The sequence below is a fragment of the Zophobas morio genome, unplaced genomic scaffold (assembly GCF_036711695.1).
Source record: "Zophobas morio isolate AGI-343-1 ecotype UQ-CSIRO unplaced genomic scaffold, CSIRO_AGI_Zmor_V1 ptg000012l, whole genome shotgun sequence".
Lineage (NCBI taxonomy): Eukaryota > Metazoa > Arthropoda > Insecta > Coleoptera > Tenebrionidae > Zophobas > Zophobas morio.
The window spans coordinates 1,480,942-1,500,548 of NW_026972117.1; the positions used below are offsets into that span (position 1 = coordinate 1,480,942).

Consider the following 19,607-nt stretch of genomic DNA (forward strand, 5'->3'; position numbering starts at 1 on the left):
CATCAATTTTTTGGAGGGGATAAGTAAATATATTTTGAATAAAAATTTATTATGCTTATCATATGTTTAAAACATCTGCAAGATTTCAAAGCATTCGATTTTGCAGATTCAAAATTAAATTGTAGGTGAAACGGAGTTCACGGGGTCAGCTAGTTTTAAATATATCTGCTATACTCTATATGCATTTATTTTTTCTACAATAAAGTCCATGTGCTTTGAAATATCCGTGTAAACTACGACTGAGAAATTTTTGAATTGATTGTCCAATATCCAAGAAATAACGCCCACAAGATAATACGTATCGTTGTGCTCGTGCATTACACCAATTCCTTTGTATTCGTCTCCTGAAAAAAATATGGTTGATTTGCATGTTCAGGACGAACCGAATTAATTTAGAACCTTGTTGAAAATGGCGACCACACAATTTGTCTGCCGTAAAGATGTGTCCATAACGTCGTATTGAATTATCTCGGCAAGTTGACCGGGACACTGAAGAAAGTTTCTTGTCCCTTGCTTTATTCGAAAGAGTTGTGTCCTCTCTAGCCCAGAATTCGTACTATCAACATACCGCAAAAATTAGAATGTACTTATTATGTAGAAAAACTGTCGATCTCACATAAAGCTCTTGATTCTCGGAGAACTTGTAGTTATGTTCGACATCTAGACAAACAGGCCGCACATGCGACGAAAAAACAAAAGTTTTCTTTACAACTAAAATTGCAATATCAGAGTGGAACTCATTTGCTTTAAACTGTTCAGGTAGATAAGCAGCCCCCACCTAAAATTATATTTCGTTGTTGTTGTTCTTCAACAGTGAACAGTACCTTAGAATATTGAGCGTAAGTTTCACTGGTGTCATTTAATAACTTGTACATCATACCGGCACCCACAATAAAATTTTCTGCTGGACGCAGTTGTCCACTGCCATCCGTAACAAAATGCGCAACTGCAAAAATAAGTTTTTTAAGTCTTAGTGGCAATGAAAATTTAAACTTACTGGTAATCACAATTTTTTCACTTAAAAGTGATCCAGTGAATAAGAATCGATAATCAGTACGTTCAGTGAATATACCCACTTGCCAAGGATAATTTCTTGGTATCGATGCCTCATCGACAGGCGAGTTCATGCTTGAAACTGATAATTTACCGCAAACTGAAAACACCATTTCTTAAATTTCTTCTTTGTAGGTGCAACGTTTACCTGGTTGACAATGAGGCTGTTCTTTACTCCACGTACTATTACTACAAGTTCGGAAGGGTTTGGTTTCTAGTTGCAGGTCTTCATAAAATGGAGCACATCGGAACTTGGTAACGGTACCTTCGACACTTCGTCTGCACTCTTCGATTATCGTGTTATTAGTAGAGCAAGTTTTCGTATCAAACGAGGGACAGATTTCTGCAAAAATAAAACAAGAATTTCAAGGTGCAGTGTAAGTTCGCGTGGTACCTACGCGAACATTGACCAATGTCGTCTGACCATTCTCCATCGTCACAAGTTAGTTGACTGTTGCCAACTACTTTAAAATTGCTGCCACATGATATTCTTAAAATAACACCTGATGGTACTGATTGTCCTGGTTTAAATTCGTAGAACCCGTAGTAAACGCTCCAATTTCCAAACTCTGGATGTTGAGGCAAAACGCAGTGACTGTTTAGAATACAACAGTAAAGAATTTTTTCTGTGATATTTATTAGATTTGCTTACCCGGGCGGTACAATCTGAAATGTTGCTATCAATGATTCGTTTAAAGCCGGAATGGCACAACTGGCATCTATCTTGTAGGTGGCATTTCTAAAAGAGAAATTGTATGACGAGTTTCCGAGTTTGAGAACTCACGGTCTAAATCGTGCTTCTGGTTGCTGGATGAAATTGTCTAAATATTCCGAGACTTTGGTGTACAGGCTGTAGTGTTGACTGTCACAACCGCCATGTTCGGTGGTTCCTCTCGGAGAAATACTTACAATTCCGATGAGGTGATAACGATTTTCGTGCAAAGTAACTAATCCGCCACCACTGTCACCTTTGCACACCGAACGACCTACAAATAGTCACTCTTGTCATGGATTCATCACTTACAAAAATATCTACTAGAATTTATATAGCCGGCACATAGCTTATCGTCGGTGTAAAATTGTGCAACTTCTGGAGTTAATCTCTTGGTGCACTCTTCTTCGCTAACAATTGGTACTTTTAATTGTTTAAGAACCGCCGAAACGTCTTTATATTCCACAGTATAACCCCATCCACTGACCTACAGAAAACACAATAAAAGTCTCGCAAATACAGCAAACCTACGAACGTACATAAGCATCTTTGGTTCTCTCAGGGTCCGTCAGCAATTCGTGGATGCTCGTTTTCCATGCCATGCACACAGGCTGTACGTATATGGAAAGAGTGAAAGCGTTGTTTGTTACTATCAGGGCGATATCAGACCGGTAATTCTGAACAGATGCTTTGTACTGTCTCGGAACAAGTATCTTATGCACCTGAAAACAAAAATTCAACTAATATGATGCTCTTTCATAAATTAAGTAGTACCGAACAAAACTGTGCGTTTTCGTCTTCGGTGTGATTATACTCTCGATAATATTTTCCCACGCCCACTATGTACAGTTGTTCTGGGAATTGCTTGGCTTCATCGTCTGCTACACAGTGTGCCGCTGAAATTTTATCATTTCAGGGAGTTGTGTCGGTTGTGAGTATTTAATGGTACCCGTTAAGATAACTCTTTCGTTTAGTAAACTTCCTCCACAGATCAATTCTTTATCGATTACTCTGTACAGAGCTGCTTGCCAGGGATAATCTCCGACTTTTGTTTGAGAACCCGCCACGATTAAAGTGCGGTCAATGTAAGGCTTACCACACACTAGAAATACACTCAAGAAAATCAATTTTTTCTTAAACAGTAGGCGAAAAGTCAGCTATGATGAGCTACATTGCATTGTGACAAACTCGGTGCAAAGTATCAATTTTGACGTCCGTCTGTCTGTCTGTCTATCCAGCGTGCGTCTGTGTCAGTTTTTATTATAGAGATAATCTCCGAAACAATGACCGTGAAAATGATTTTTTTTTTATTAATAAATTTTCTCGTACTCTTTGAGCTTAGCGCTAGTAAGAAAGAACAGCACTAATTATTATTATTATTATTATTATTATTTAGCCATCCTAACAGATAAACCATTTATAAGGATGGGAAAGAATTAAGAAAAAAAAAAAAGAGAGAAAATCTAATTCAAAATTATAAACGCAAACTTTTAATTTGGTTGATACTGCTGTTGAATAGGTCAAAATGATTTCTGTATAAATTATAGTTACGACACATAGTGACAATAGGTGAAAACATATGTACGTTTATTCTTGAAAATTCAACGTAAAAACATTCTGGATTTCTGGTATTAAGTCTAGGTACCAAGAAAGACAATTTTCCCAATAGTACGTCTGAATCAATTTTACCATTTACAAGCTTAAAGAGAAAACATAAAGACAAAATAACACGTCTCATTTCTAACCTCTGAACTGAGAAAATGGATAGCAGTGTATCATGAGGAAAACCTCTATCCGGATAAAAACCGAATGCTCTAAAGTGGAGAAATTTTAAAAATTTGCGTTGTAAATTCTCTATTTTGAGGCAGTGCGTATTATAACCGGGAGACCAAATAGTGCAACCGTATTCTAATTTTGATCTCACAAATGCAAAATATAAACAGAGGAGAGTCTTGTTGTTCTGAAAATGCTTGCTGCTTCGAATTATGAATCCTAAAGCTCTTAGCGCTGATGCTACTATTGAATCATAATGTTCTGAAAATGATAACTTTGTATCAAAAATGATTCCCAAATCTTTAATTGTGACAAACCGTTGAAGCGCCGGGTCACTTACATGGTACATATAAATGCTATTGTTATGTTTCAATGAGAACGTCATTACACCACACTTCGAAATATTTAGAGGAAGCCCTTCTTGGAGGCACATTACTTCAATTTTTCTTAAATCAGATTGAAGTTTAAGGTGGTCTGAAAAAGATGATATATTTCTAAATACTTTCAGGTCATCAGCATATAAAAGACATTGAGAATCCAGATTAGATACTATATCATTAATGAACATAATGAAAAACAAAGGCCCAAGAATTGACCCTTGTGGAACCCCCGAGGTGACATGTATTTGATCCGAGTGGAAACCACTAAGAGTGACAGTTTGCGTTCTACCAATTAAATAGGATTTGAATAATTTGATAAATGCATTTGATATACCGAAAGAGCTTAATTTATTTAGTAGCTTAAAGTGGTCTAATCTGTCAAATGCCTTTGAGAAATCGGTATAAATACAATCAACCTGGGCTTCAGTATCAAATGATTCTGCAACAAATTGAGTGAAACAACAAAGATTAGTCTCAATAGATCTACCTCTGAAGAAGCCATGCTGTAATGGGGTAATATATGTTCTAATATGATGAACAATAGCATTATGTAATAATGTTTCAAATGCTTTAGAAAAGTTACACAGCAACGTTATGGGCCGATAATTTTCTATTTCGCTTTTGTTTCCTTTTTTGAAGACAGGAAAAACGTATGACTCTTTCCAAAGGGTAGGATATATTCCAGAACTAATCGAAAGATTAAAGATAATCATTAATGGAAAAGCGAGGACGCTTGCACAATCCTTTAATAGAAAAGACGGGATGCCGTCAGGTCCAGATGTCATTTTGTTTTTCATCTTTTGCAGAATGTGGAGAACCTCTTCTTCACTGAAAAATTTTCTAAAAACTGAGGTACAGTGATAGGAGAAAATTGCACCAGAGGGATCAGATGGGATAAAAGATTGCTGAAAAAAGTCAGCAAATGAATTAACGATGTTTATAGGACCGTTTATAATTTTATTGTTGTACGTCATCGAATTCGGTATGAGATTTTCTTGTTTAAAGCTCTTAATATACTGCCAGAAAAGGTTCGGATCAGAAGGAATATTGCTTTCGATGTTTTGCATGTATGCGATATGGGACAGTTTGATCTCATTTTTAATCTCAGCTCTTAAATTTTTGAATTTATTATAGGATTCAACATCATTACTAAGTTTATAAATAGCCCAAAGTTTCCATTTTAGCTTAAGTTTTTGAATAATGTGGCGATTAAACCATGGTGGGTACTGACGTTTTTTGAATCGTCTGCTTTTAGGAACTGACAACTCAAATATGTTGTTTAATTTGGAGTAAAAAAAGGAGCACGCAATGTCTACATCAGTAGGTACAGCTAGTAATAAAGGACCAGTCTGTGTTCAGGAGTAAGCTGTACAACTGATAAAAATCAGCTTTTCTGAAATTATAGGTTTTAAAATTGCCATTATACAAATATTTACCATGACACAACTTGAGGCAGTTTGTTTCAATTTCTAAACTCGGGTGATGGGCGTCTTCGTTAAGTAATACGTCACTAGCTTTCACAATTACACACTGCTTATCTGATAAAACTAGATCTAATAATCTATCGTAATTATTTGTAATATAATTATATTGATGATAATTAGTTAAATTTAAGAAGTAAAGAAGTGAATTAGTTTTTGAATCTTTTAATTGAGAATTTACTAAATAAGCAGAGTAACTTGGTATATTGAAGTCCCCAAGAATGATTATGTTATTACCTAGTAATGAACATAATGAGGAAAGAAGTTCAAAAAACAGTTCTACATCACCGGCACTAACTCTTGGGGCTGGAGGAACATAAACTACAATAACATTAAGAGTACCATGAGCCATGCAAATTTTTACAACCAATACATCAATTACTGGTAACGCACTAAAGTTTAAACTGTCAAGTTTATATTTGTGAGATCTTAAATTTGAATCTACAGCAAGAAGAACACCTCCTCCTCTTTCACAATCAAGAGAAGAATATTTGCGGTCACTTCTATAAATAACATAATTAGGACCGGAGATTTCAGAATTTTGAACAGTCTCACTCAAGAATGTCTCAGTAAAAGCAACTACATCATAGTGACAACTAGCAAGTGAATTGTATACATCAGTTAATTTGGTGTTAAGGCCTCTAACATTTTGATAGTAAATAAAGAGTACTTTGGAATTTTTTATGCAGATATTGCCAGAATTGTCTGACAAAAATTGATTAGAAGAACTTGAACGAGGCAAGGAAGTTACCCTGGAATCATCACGTGATTGCTATATTGGCAGTCCAAATAAATCTTGTTTTATTTTTTGGAGGACTTGCTGGTGTGCCCCGCATTTGCGATAATCCCAGGCCGCGTGGTTAACGTTAATTTCACTGTTTTTATTTTTAATGTTTAGATTATTACAATTTACACAAGTAAATGAATCTGTATCTGAATTGCAATCCTTAAGACCGTGATTACCACCACAACGAGGACAAGAAACCGTATTTTTACAATATTTCTGAGAGTGGCCAAAGGTATTACAATTATAACATCTTGTGATATCTATGGCGTCATAAATAGAACAACCGTCTAAAACAATAAGGCAATGACCTAAACTTAACGCTTTTTTATATGTTATTAAGTCAACTTCAAAAACTGCTTGAAAGACCGTATTATTTTTTTTTATTGGACTGAATTTAAGTAAATTACAGGTGGAGCTCTCATCAAATATGGATTCGTTTTGTTTTTTCATATAGGAAGATACATCTTTTGATTCTATATAATCAGGCATACCGGCGATTCGAATCCTAGGTCCTACTGATTTGACCTCACGAATTTCATAAGATGCAGATAGTTTATCTTGGGCAATTTGTTTAAAATTGCAGGAATTATCACATTTTAATAACAAACGGCCATCTTTCAATTTCTTAACTTTTCCAATGTTGACGTCTTTAAGAGGATCAACACTTTTCATAACATCAAATTTTGTTTTATTAGTAGACTGTTTATCGTCTTTTGGCTTTACTATTATCGTCTTCTGGGAATTCTTCGTAACTACATTCCGGTAAGAAGTTTTTGCATTCTGTGCATCTATATCAGCAAAATTGGTTTGTTCACAAGGTAAGATGTTATTTAATTTACCGATTTCATTGCGTAGGTTCAAGTTTTCAGTAGATAAGTCCTGAATTGTTATTTTTAGTTCATAAATGGCGTCTATTAATGGCTTTATATGTTTGGCTACAATGGTATCAATCATTTTCATAGTCTCAGGTGTTAATTTAGGATCACTGGTATTAGTTTCTGGATTGACCACATTAGGACTATCGGCAGAAACCAGAGAAATTGAACAAAATGCACAGAACCAATTATTAAGTTTACCTAGTTCTTTCAACCTATTGTTAAGAATCCTCATCAATCGTCACACAGTCGCAATGAAAATGTAATTTGCATGCTTTACATGATAAATGATTTTCAGCCCGAGTGATAGTACGGTTGCACTTAGTACATTTGATTGCCATCGCTCAAATTCAATAAACTAACAAACGTAGTGCTGATAAATCACACTATCCCCCCTACGGGGTCAGATAGCGATAGGAGTGTATTCGAAAAAACTGTTAATAAAAATTAAAGGTAATATGAAGAAAATTAGTAAAATAAAGATTTTCGAGTATAGGTCACTCACCGACCCCACCTAAGGGGGTGTCGACGTACTATGCTAAGTATCACTCAGTTCACCAATTTCCTTAAAAAACTTTAGCAAAAATCTCAGGAAATAAAGGAATTAAATGTAGCACCGTCACCGCACAAGTTAACGACACACCGCTTATCATAATCTTATGAAAACAATGGTAAACGAAATAAAACAAAAAATGAACTGATCAAGTGAAAAAGTAGGTGAGACGAAAAACCAAAAAAATACCTAACCGAGGCATACCTACATACCAGGAACACACGTCGGCAAACCGCCAACCCAACTCCCGTTGGAACACAACCTGAATGGATCTTTTTCCCCAACGACTTCATAATACGAGGCACACTGAAACTCAGCGACTGTTCCGTGGGCCGCATTTGCGCAAGAATCTAACGAAATCCTATTAATGCTGCAAGTTACTGTCATAAGCCAAGTACTGGTTAGGGTCCTGCATGTTTCTAAAAAATTTTGTCTAAAAAAACAACACTAAATTAATCGTCAATGTTACTGAAACATCTCGCGATTCTGGGTTTCCATTGTCCACGAATGCATGTTGAAGACGCTTCAGAAATATCTGGGCTGTAATCGTGTTGACAGGTCACTTCCAATACTGTTCGCGATGGTACCGTTTGTTCCGGAGTAAACTCAGAGGAATCGTGATCGTAAATCTGCCATCGGCCAAACTCGGGATGCGGGGGGAGTGTGCAGCTAGGGAAGTCGTCGATTTCGTTAGTCTGAATCCAAATCTATTACGATCAACTAACTTACGTATTGTTCTGATTTGTTGCCCTTTTGTTTCTCTTGCGTGAATACTGGGTGAGGTCAAAAGCTTTTACTAATAAAAACGTAAAAATCAAATTATTATGTCGTTGAGAAAGTATAATTTATTTTCGTCATAAGTCACTCACCCGTCGCACATAAAAGAACAATTTTTATTATAAACTCCATTCTGATGAGTCGACGTGTTTTATTTAGGTTTTCGTTCACAACTTATCTCGAGCGATAATGGGAATAGGAAGGTCAAGTTGGTTTTACCGTTTGTGTGGTGGGTTTTTCCAAATCCTTTCTTACGTATCTTCTCTTCTAGTACTATTAGCACACCAGTGGAGTTTCCACCTTGGCGCGTCCCGACAGCAAGGACGACCAGGTGGTGCTGCCACTGACCGCAGAACGGCTCAACGTAGTACCAATTTCGATACTATGTATTTACGCCGCGCCGGTTGGCGGTCAGTGGGAGTAATATGACGTAGAGTGGGGAATTTTACTCAAAAGCTAGCACCTCGTTGTTCTAACCTAGCACCAGCTAGCACCACCAATCAAAAAGCTAGCACCACCTAATTATTGAAATAAAAGCCTTTTACTTTCGGGGGGGGGGCAAGTTAACGCTAGCCCCCCGACATTATTTAATTCTCATGAAAAGTTGGTCCGAGGTAGTTTAGACCTAGCACCAGCTAGCACCATTAGTCTCATAGCTAACACCACTCTGCAAGTATTAAAAAAAAATTAAAAATAAAAAAAAAGTAGCTCCCACTTTTTTTTCTTTAATGGTAAAAATCAGGAGGTTAATAGTCTAGAGCTAGCACTCGCTGGATCCATTAAAAAAAGTGCGTTTTTATTCAATAAAGCCATGTAATAAAGGGTTATTTTCGGGGGGGGCTAAGTTAACGCTACCCCCGCAATATAATTTAAAGACAATGAAAAGCTAGCACCTAATAGTTTAGAACTAGCACCAACTAGCACCATTAGTCTTATAGCTAGCACCATTAAACAAACTAAATAAAATAATTGAAAAACCCTGAAAAAATAACTCGCATCTATAATTCCCAATCGTGGCGGGAAATAAACTATCTTTGAAAATTAATACATTACAATCATCCATTATTTATAAAAAGTCATGTTTTCTGCATTGAACAGAACTTAATATCTACATTATCTACATATTTAATTAAATTATATCACTTGCATTCAAATCGTTCTTCATTTATTTCAACACACTAAAAATTAGGCCATGATAAATGCGATCATTTAATTTTTTTCCACAGTCATACATTTGACGGACATTACGTAAATAACAAATTTGAAATAACAAGCGAGACTATAAAATTTGAGTCATTCGTAATTTATAAATCCGAGGTTAATGACGAAAACCTTTGTAAACGCTAAATTCCTAAAAAGATTTTTAAAATAATTTAAAATCCTAGAAAGTTATCAAAAATTGTGTCTAGAAGTCAAGTACAAACTATGAATTTTTACTATCCGTAATAATAATCCCTATTTTGGGGCAAGCGTCTATTCTTTAGTTTCGAAATAGACGAAATATAGTGTCTATTGGTTAAAATGCAAATTATTTTCTAACATATATCATAGTTAATATATATTAACTAACAAATTATGTGGACCAACATATTGTACAACAATGATGTGGTTCATGTAAAACCAGAAATTTATAAGGAATTATAGATTTAAAAGTCCATATTTATTAATCTAACCATTAAGTGTACATACTCACACAAATGAACTGACGTCACGTTTACCGGATATTCTTAAACAAATTTTCCACAAAAATCAAAATTATAATTAATGCGGTGTTACTGGATTTCTTCACAACGAAAACTGGAAGATGTTTGACATTTATTATGTTGCATGTTGCTTTTTTTATACATTATAGTTTTATAAAGGAATCACGAATGTTGTTTTTATAAGTGCATTTTTTTTTGTTATGCTGTACCCAGTATTTTCCTGTTTTCTTTCTATCTCTTTTTTAAATCACAAGTATTATTCAAGTGGTAACCTCTATTACATTACATGAGCAAGTTGGAACTAGTTATAATAGTATATTACATATCGAGGGTGGTAAGAAGCTAATTACGAACGAAGTTTACACACGAGCGAGCGTAGCGAGCGAGTGATGTAATATGAGTTCGTAATTAGCTTACCACCAGAGTTGTGTCATATACTTTTTCTACGATCTATAATGAAGAATCACTTTCAGAAGAATTTTTTTTGGGAAAGCAAATATTTATAGTTGCTATGGAAACTACCCAAACAGGCACGTAATATATATATATTACGTGCCTGTTCATTCATTACATGCCAGTGGGTGTAACTATGGTTTTACTATGAGGCTAGACAGTTCGTAATTCATGGATTACTATGTGGGAGTAGAAAAATTTGTATTACTTTATAACTGCCGTAAAACAAATCTAAGTTAAAGTGTGATTATTTTATCTGTTCACACCTGGATAAGTCTGAATAGGCAACACATTTTACTTTCCATAAATAACTTCCTCTTAAATTCCCTGTAGCGGTCAAATTATTTTCAACTTTTGCTAATAACGTTTTTGAATTCCGAAAAAAACCAATATGCTTTTAACTTTGGCAAAATGTGATGGAAATTTTGAGGCTGTCGTTCATCTATATGCCAGGCGATACAATTCCTTCTAACCAAACATTTATTAAACTCGAAAAAAGCTTAAGAGAAGTTGATCAATTTAAGAAAATTAAAGTTAGGCATCTTACAGTAACAATGCCAGAAAATGAAGCTGCCTTGTTTGAAATTATAGAGAAAATTCTCACGTGAGTCAAAAGCAGATCGGAAGACAAATGCAGATTACTCAGAGTTCGGTTTTTAACGTCCTGAGGGCAAACTGATTTCATCCATACCACTTCAGCCCTTCCAATTCAAAATGAAGATCATTTGCGCAAAAGGATCGTGTGGTGTCGTACAGATCTTAATTTAACATCCGAGATTCTAAATAGACTACGTAGAAATTTTGAACACAGGATAGCGCTGTGTGAAGATAGAAAAGGCGGGCAGTTTTAACCATACCACCCTATTATTAAGAAACATATTATTTATTTTCTTTTCTTTATATTCGTCAAAGGATTGAATAAATTATGTTCTATTTTGTTTGAATTTTCCATTATTAGTTGTCCGACATCTTTGTTGTCATTTATGACATAGTATGATTTTTGTGTTGTTGTTTTGTGCTGTAATTATTATTAGTTTAAAAAGATTAACAAATTGATCAAAGATGCTTCTGATGTGTATTACATGTTGCCTACATCAAAGTATTCAGGCACAGTATAGATATCTATACTGTGATTCAGGCGTGAACAGATAAAATAATGACCCTATATTTACTTAAAAGAAAAAAATGGAGTTACAGTTAAGTCGAACTTATTTTTAAATATTTACCTACAATATATGTTTTCTGGAAATTATTTATTTTATTTACTGTCCCATAGTCATAGTAGAAAAGTACCGACAGTATGCAGTGTCTGATATCCGACCCGGCATTGAGGGAGTAGATGTCTGATTACGCTCTGAAAGAAGCATGTCTTCACAATCCCTTTCTGAAAACTAATACGAACTTTAATGTTAATTAGAACCATCCATAGTTATGACTACTAGAAATAAAAAGCCGGTTTTTAAATTCACAGCTCGTTGGCTGTATCATTTTCCAATTCCGAATCACTAAACGCGCGCTGCTCACTATCTCATTAATTATATTATTATTATTAGTGATTGAAAAAAAAATCAAACACTAAGGTTGTACAGTTATTTGAGATATCGAGGAGCACCCGTTTAGAGACTCACCGTGTATATCGGCACGGAGTAGAACTAATGGAAGAATTACAGTTTCCTTGATTAAGGAGAGTCTGTTTTGACGACGACAGTTTGCACTACAAGACTACTACAGGACAATATGATGCTAATTTTACGATCTTATAAAAATATTACCGTCGCAACAACAAAGTTAGAGCTTCTTTATTACCTTACAAACTTGTAATAAAACTTGCAATAAAGGAACTATGGTTAAAGTGCTAACTCCAATAAACCACTATCGATACAAAAAACTAAATTAGTTCTTATTAAAATGAATAATGTGTTTGTTAGTAATAAGTAATGAATTTGCATTAACTTGAAAATAAGCTGCTTCTAAAGCGTGTTATTCAAACAAATATTCATTGTATAAGTGTAGTAGGGATCTACAAGGCCCACCAAACTGTTCACAAATGGTATTTTGTCCGTATACCTGAAGTATTACTAAGCGCGAAACTAAAGAATAGACGCTTGCCCCAAAATAGGGATTATTACTACGGATAGTGAAACTTCATAATTTGTACTTGACTTCTAGACACATTGTCTGTTAAGTTTCTAGGATTTTAAGTTGTTTTAATAATATTTTTAGGAATTTAGAGTTTACAAAGGTTTTCGTCATTAACCTCGGATTTATAAATTACAAATGACTTCAATTTTATAGTCTCGCTTGTTATTTCAAATTTGTTATTTACGTAATGTCAGTCAAATGTATGACTGTGGAAAAAAATTAAATGATCGCATTTATCATGGCCTAATTTTTAGTGTATTGAAATAAATGAAGAACGATTTGAACGCAAGTGATGTAATTTAATTAAATATGTAGATAATGTAGATATTAAGTTCTGTTCAATGCAGAAAACATGACTTTTTATAAGTAATGGATGATTGTAATGTATTAATTTTCAAAGATAGTTTATTTCCGGCCACGATTGGGAATTATAGATGCGAGTTATTTTTTCAGGGCTTTTCAATTATTTTATTTAGTTTGTTTAATGGTGCTAGCTATAAGACTAATGGTGCTAGTTGGTGCTAGCTCTAAACTATTAGGTGCTAGCTTTTCATTGTCTTTAAATTATATTGCAGGGCTAGCGTTAACTTGCCCCCCCCCCCGAAAGTAAAAGGCTTTTATTTCAATAATTAGGTGGTGCTAGCTTTTTGATTGGTGGTGCTAGCTGGTGCTAGGTTAGAACAACGAGGTGCTAGCTTTTGAGTAAAATTCATTAACTTGGTGGTGCCAAGTTAACGGACCCCGTAGAGTGCCTTGACGTGTTATGTCACTTTTTAAAGTGGGATCACAAAAGTTGAAAATATTTTTTTTACATATACAAGATGTTAAAGAAAAAGCTTTATTTATTTATTTTCACTCCAGACGAAACAATTACTGAAAAAGTACAGGTTTACCTCGTAATAAAGTAATAAAATGGAAAATATCCTGTCTCCAAATTCATGCAATATTTCAAAAATGAAAGGAAATAATCAACATCATAAAATACTGAATCTATCTCCTATACTCTAAATAAATTTAATTTTTTTACAATAAAGTCCATGTGCTTTGAAATATCCGTGTAAACTACGACTGAGAAATTTTTGTATTGATTGTCCAATAGCCAGGAAATAACGCCCACAAGATAATATGTATCGTTGTGTTTGTGCATTACACCAATTCCTTTGTATTCGGCATCTGAAAAAAATATGGTTGATTTTCATATTCAGGACGAACCGAGTTAATTTAGAACCTGCAAAATGGCGACCACACAATTTGTCTGCTGCAAAAATGTGTCCATATCGTTGTATTGAATTAGCTTGACAAGTTGACCGAGACACTGAAGAAATCTTCTTGTCCCTTGCTTTATTCACAAGAGTCGTGTCCTCTGTAGCCCAGAATTCATACTATCAACATACAGTAAACATTAGAATATTCGCAATGTACAAGAACTATAGATCTCACATAAAGCTCTTGATTCTCGGCGAACTTGTAGTTCTGTTCGACATCTAGACAAATAGGCCGCACATGCGACGAAAAAACAAATGTTTTCCTTAGAACCAAAATTGCAATATCGGAGTGGTACTCAAATGGTTTAAACTGGTCAGGTAGATACGCGGCCTCCACCTAAAATACTGCTTCGTTGTTATTATTCTTCAACACTAAACAGTACCTTGGAATATTGAGCGTAAGTTTCGTTGATATCATTTAATAACATGTACATCATACCAGCACCCACAATAAAATTTTCTGCTGGACCTAGCCGTCCGTTGCCATCCGTAACAAAATGTGCAACTGCAAAAACAAGTTTTTTATATCTTAGTTACAATGAAAATTTAAACTTACCAGTTATCACAATTTTTTCACTTAAAAGTGATCCGGTGAATACGAATCGACGGTTTGATTCTTCAGTGAATATACCCACTTGCCAAGGATAATTTCTTGGCATCAGTGCCTCATCGACAGTCGAGTTAATGCTTGAAATTGATAATTTTCCGCAAACTGAAACCACCATTTCTTAAATTTCTTCTTTGTAGGTGCAACGTTTACCTGGTTGACAATGAGGCTGTTCTTTACTCCACGTACTGTTACTACAAGTTCGGAAGGGTTTCGTTTCTAGTTGCGTGTCTTCATAAAATGGAGCACATCGGAACTTGGTAACGGTACCTTCGACACTTCGTCTGCACTCTTCGATTATCGTGTTATTGGTAGAGCAAATTCGCGTATCAAACGAAGGACAGATTTCTGCAAAAATAAACCAAGAAATTCAAGGTGCAGTGTAAGTTCGCGATGTACCTACTCGAACATTGACCAATGTCGTCTGACCATTCTCCATCGTCACAAGTTAGTTGACTGTTGCCAACTACTTTAAAATTGCTGGCACATGATATTCTTAAGATAACACCTGATGGTACTGATTGTCCTGGTTTAAATTCATCTAATCCGTAATAAACGTTCCAGTTTCCAAACTCTGGATGTTGAGGCAAAACGCAGTGACTGTTTAGAATAAAAGAGCAAAGAATTTTTTCTGTGATATTTATTAGATTTGCTTACCCGGGCGGTACAATCTGAAATGTTGCTATGAATGATTCGTTTAAAACTGGAATGGCACAACTGGCATCTATCTTGTAGGTGGCATTTCTAAAAGAGAAATTGTACGACGAGTTTCCGAGTTTGAGAACTCACGGTCTAAATCGTTCCTCTGGTTGGTGAATGAAATTGTCTAAATATTCCGAAACTTTGGTGTACAGGCTGTAGTGTTGACTGTCACAGCCGCCATGTTCGGTGGTTCCTCTCGGAGAAATACTTACAGTTCCGATGAGGTGATAACGATCTTCGTGCAAAGTAACTAAGCCGCCACCACTGTCACCTTTGCACACCGAACGACCTACAAATAGTCACTCTTGTCATGGATTCATTACTTACAAAATATCTACTAGAATTTATGTAGCCGGCACATATCTTATCGTCGGTGTAAAATTGTGCATCTTCTGGAGTTAATCTCTTGGTGCACTCTTCTTCGCTAACAATTGGTACTTTCAATTGTTTAAGAACCGCGGAAACGTCTTTATATTCCACAGTATAACCCCAGCCACTGACCTACAGAAAACACAAAAAAGATCTCGCAACTAAATCAAATCTACTAAGGTACATAAGCCTCTTTCGTTCTGTCAGGGTCCGTCAGCATTTCGTGGATGCTCGTTTTCCATGCCATACACACTGGCTGCACGTAAATGGAAAGAGTGAAAGCGTTGTTTGTTACTAGGAGGGCGATATCAGCCCGGAAATTCTGAACAGATGCTTTGTACTGTCTCGGAACAAATATCTTATGCACCTAAAAACAAAAATTCAACTAACTTGACGCTCTTTCATAAAGTTAAATAGTACCGAACAAAACTGGGCGTTTTTGTCTTCGGTGTGATTATATTCTCGGTAATATTTTCCCACGGCCACCATGTACAGTTGTTCTGGGTATTCCTTGCCTTCGTCGTCAGCTACACAGTGTGCCGCTGAAATTTTATCATTTTAGGGAGTTGTGTCGGTTGTGAGTATTTAATGGTACCAGTTAAGAGAACTCTTTCGTTTATTAAACTTCCTCCACAGATCAATTCTTTATCGATTACTCTGTACAGAGCTGCTTGCCAGGGATAATCTCCGACTTTTGTTTTAGAACCCGCCACGATTAAAGTGCGGTCAATGTAAGGTTTACCACACACTAGAAATACACTCAGCAAAATCAGTTTTTTATTAAACATTAGGCGAAAAGTCAGCTATGATGAGTTACACCGCATTGTGACAAACCCGCTTATTCGGTGTAAAGTTTCAATTTTGATCTTTCATGACGCCTACGCCGCGAAAACTAGGCCTTCCGTTTCCATCCGGCTGTCTGTCCGTCTGTCTGTCTGTCTGTCCAGCGTCTGTGTCAATTTTTATTAGACAGAGAATCTCCTAAACCACGATCGTGAAAACGAATTTCTTTGATGAATAAATTTTCTCGCACTCTTTGAGCTTCGCGCTAATAAGACCAGCATTAAAGAAACCACTGGTAAACGAAATAAAACAAAAAATGAGCTGATCAGGTGAAAAAGTGGTGATACGAAAAAACAAAAAAATACCTAACCGAGGCATACCTACATACCAGGAACACACGTCGGCAAACTGCCACCCCAACTCCCGTTAGAACACAACCTGAATGGATCTTTTTCCCCAACGACTTCATAATACGGAGCGCACTGAAACTCAGCGACTGTTCCGTGGACCGCATTAGCGCAAGAATCTAACGGAATCCTATTAATGCTGCAAGTTGTTGTCATAAGCCAAGTACTGGTTAGGGTCTTGCATGATTCTAAAAATTTTTGTCTAAAAAAAAACATTAAATTAATCGTCAAAGTTACTGAAACATCTCGCGATTCTGGGTTTCCATTGTCCACGAATGCATGTTGAAGACGCCTCAGAAATATCTGGACTGTAATCGTGTTGACAGGTCACTTCCAATACTGTTCGCGATGGTACCGTTTGTCCCGGAGTAAACTCAGAGGAATCGCGATCGTAAACCTGCCATCGGCCAAACTCGGGATGCGGTGGGAGTGTGCAACTGGAGAAGTCGTCGATTTTGTTAGTCTGCATTCAAACCTATTACGATCAACTAACTTACGTATTGTTCTGATCTGTTGCCCTTTTGTTTCTCTTGCGTGAATACTCGGTGAAGTCAAAAGCTTTTACTAATAAAAAGGTAAAAATCAAATTTTGTCGTTAAGAAAGTATAATTTATTTTCGTCACAAGTCACTCACCCGTCGCACAAAAAAGAACAATTTTTACTATAAACTGCATTCTGATGACGAGTTTTATTTACGTTGTCGTTCACAAGTTGTTTCAAGCGGTAATGACGATAGGAAGGTCAAGTTGGTTTCACCGTTGGGGTCGTGGGTTTTTTTGTTTATACGTATCTTCTTTTCTGGTACTAACGATTAGCACGCCAGTGGAGTTTCCACTGTGGCGCGTCCCGACAGCAAGGACGACCAGGTGGTGCTGCCACTGACCGCAGAACGGCTCAACGTAGTACCAATTTCGATACTATGTATTTACGTCGGTTGGCGGTCAGTGGGAGTAATATGACGTAGAGTGCCTTGACGTGTTATGTCATTTTTACTTCCCGAGCGTAAGCAAAGAAAGTATTGTAATCGAGTCCGTCGGCCGACTCTCTACTTTTACGTTTTCTCGATCTTTCATGACCCCTAGAAGACGAAGAAATAGGTCTCCCATTTCCGTCTGTCTGTCCGTCTGTCCGTCCGTCTGTCCGTCCGTCTGTCCGTCTGCCCCCGGATTTTATTAGACAGATAATCTCCGAAAGTACTCGACCGATTGTTGTGAAATTTTGTACTTATATTAAGAATATCATGTAGATGGTAAAACGCTAACCAAAATTTGTCTAATCATCCCCACCACTAATGCGATGACGTCACTTCAAAATTGTACATAGTAAATGGGTTTTCAATTGTATAAAATAACATAGTCCTACACATGTAGTTTACAACTTTTCACCCGAAACGTCCAGATTTTTGGAAAAAAAATCAAAATTATAAAACAACATTTTGAAATTTAATTTTTAATCTGCTAACCAGAATGCTTTGAAATGTTGCAGATGTTTTAAGGCTATAAAGAGCATCATAAATCTTTAGTCAAAAAATATTTGCTTATCCCCTCCAAAAACTTGATGACGTCAGCTCAAAAGTTTGTGGAATAAATCATATCTAAAATGTACAAAATATGATGAGTCTGTACTTGTGATCTATCACTCCATTCATATTTTTTGGATTTGCATATACAGGGTGACTCAAAAAAATTAATGAATGCGTAAATTTATTTTATTGATTTAATCAGGAACTACAAAACCGAATGCTTTGAAATCTTGCAGATGTTTTAAGGTTATAAAGAGCATAATAAATTTTTAGTCAAAATATATTTGGTTATCTTCTACAAAAAACTGATGACGTCAGCTCAAAAGTTTGCCGAATAAATCGTATCTAAAATGTACAAAATATGATGAGTCTGTACTTGTGATTTATCATTCCATTCATATTTTTGGATTTGCATATGCAGGGTGACTCAAAAAAATTAATGAAGGCGTCAATTTATTTTATCGATTTAATCAGGAATTACAAAACCTAATGCTTTGAAATCTTGGGAATATTTTAAAGTTATTATAAGCATGGTAAACTTTTGTTCAAAATGTATTTGTTCATCCCTCCTAAAAAAATTGATGACGTCACCCTTAAATTTTGCTGAATAAATCCTATCTAAAATGCAAAAAATATGATGAGTTTGTACTTGTGATTTATCATTCCATTCATATTTTTTAGATTTTCTTAAGAGGTGGTTCAAAAAAATTAATGAAGTCAATTTATTTTATTGATTAAATTAAAGGCAACACTTATTATTAGTATTACACCCCAACCAACCCAATTTGGTAGACACAAAATTTGTTAAAGGAAAAACTCGGTTGAAACATAAGGGTAGCACGCTTATTTACATCGACTTTAACATTACAGACCTGCATTTGTTTTATGCGTTCACTTGGTTCCGCGAATGTGAAATAGACATGTTTATAATCAACCAATTGTGAATTTCACCGTCAAGAATTAAAATAAAACCCAATGTTTTATATAATAAGCGGAAGTCGAAGCAATAAAACCGATGGTCGTTTTGTTTACAGTTTCTCTGTTTGACTCTCACGTATGCTGTTACGCCTGTCATCTTAAATTAAGAATGTTTATACATACACGATTTTCAGTTGCCTCTGATACGTATACGTGAGTAAATTGTTTCGTTATTTTATTGATTATTACAAATCAATATTCAAAACGACCCAATTCATTTTCCCGAAAATTTGAGAATATAATAATTTTATTCTTAGTATTACACTACATCTATCCCAACTGATA

At 35.6% G+C, this 19,607-nt stretch overlaps 2 protein-coding genes across 10 annotated transcripts in view; one reads left to right on the plus strand and one right to left on the minus strand.

Annotated features, from left to right (window-relative positions):
* The window catches only part of LOC135127548 (glutamate receptor ionotropic, kainate 2-like), a 193,332-nt gene that overhangs the window by 8,950 nt on the left and 164,775 nt on the right, over positions 1 to 19,607 (plus strand). The gene's annotated exons all lie outside the window — the stretch shown is intronic.
* On the minus strand, positions 33 to 17,875 carry LOC135127542 (inactive serine protease PAMR1-like). 5 transcript variants are annotated; one of them, XM_064053982.1, is made up of 17 exons: positions 17,457 to 17,875; positions 8,344 to 8,410; positions 8,084 to 8,283; positions 7,827 to 8,033; positions 2,715 to 2,867; positions 2,540 to 2,661; positions 2,305 to 2,487; positions 2,090 to 2,252; positions 1,838 to 2,039; positions 1,706 to 1,792; positions 1,452 to 1,648; positions 1,202 to 1,396; positions 998 to 1,153; positions 825 to 946; positions 617 to 778; positions 400 to 556; positions 33 to 344 (listed from the first exon to the last, which is right to left on the minus strand). In XM_064053982.1, exons 1-17 carry the CDS (start codon positions 17,494 to 17,496, stop codon positions 169 to 171), a joined length of 2,589 nt encoding a protein of 862 aa, XP_063910052.1. In that variant the 5' UTR covers positions 17,497 to 17,875; the 3' UTR covers positions 33 to 168. The 5 variants fall into 5 exon arrangements, with proteins under 5 accessions (XP_063910052.1, XP_063910051.1, XP_063910054.1 ...); XM_064053981.1 differs by lacking the exon at positions 17,457 to 17,875 and adding an exon at positions 8,484 to 8,753; XM_064053984.1 differs by lacking the exons at positions 33 to 344; positions 400 to 556; positions 617 to 778; ... (11 more) ...; positions 8,084 to 8,283; positions 8,344 to 8,410 and adding exons at positions 13,514 to 13,862; positions 13,918 to 14,071; positions 14,130 to 14,291; ... (11 more) ...; positions 17,060 to 17,259; positions 17,320 to 17,386 and having other exon boundaries at positions 17,457 to 17,860.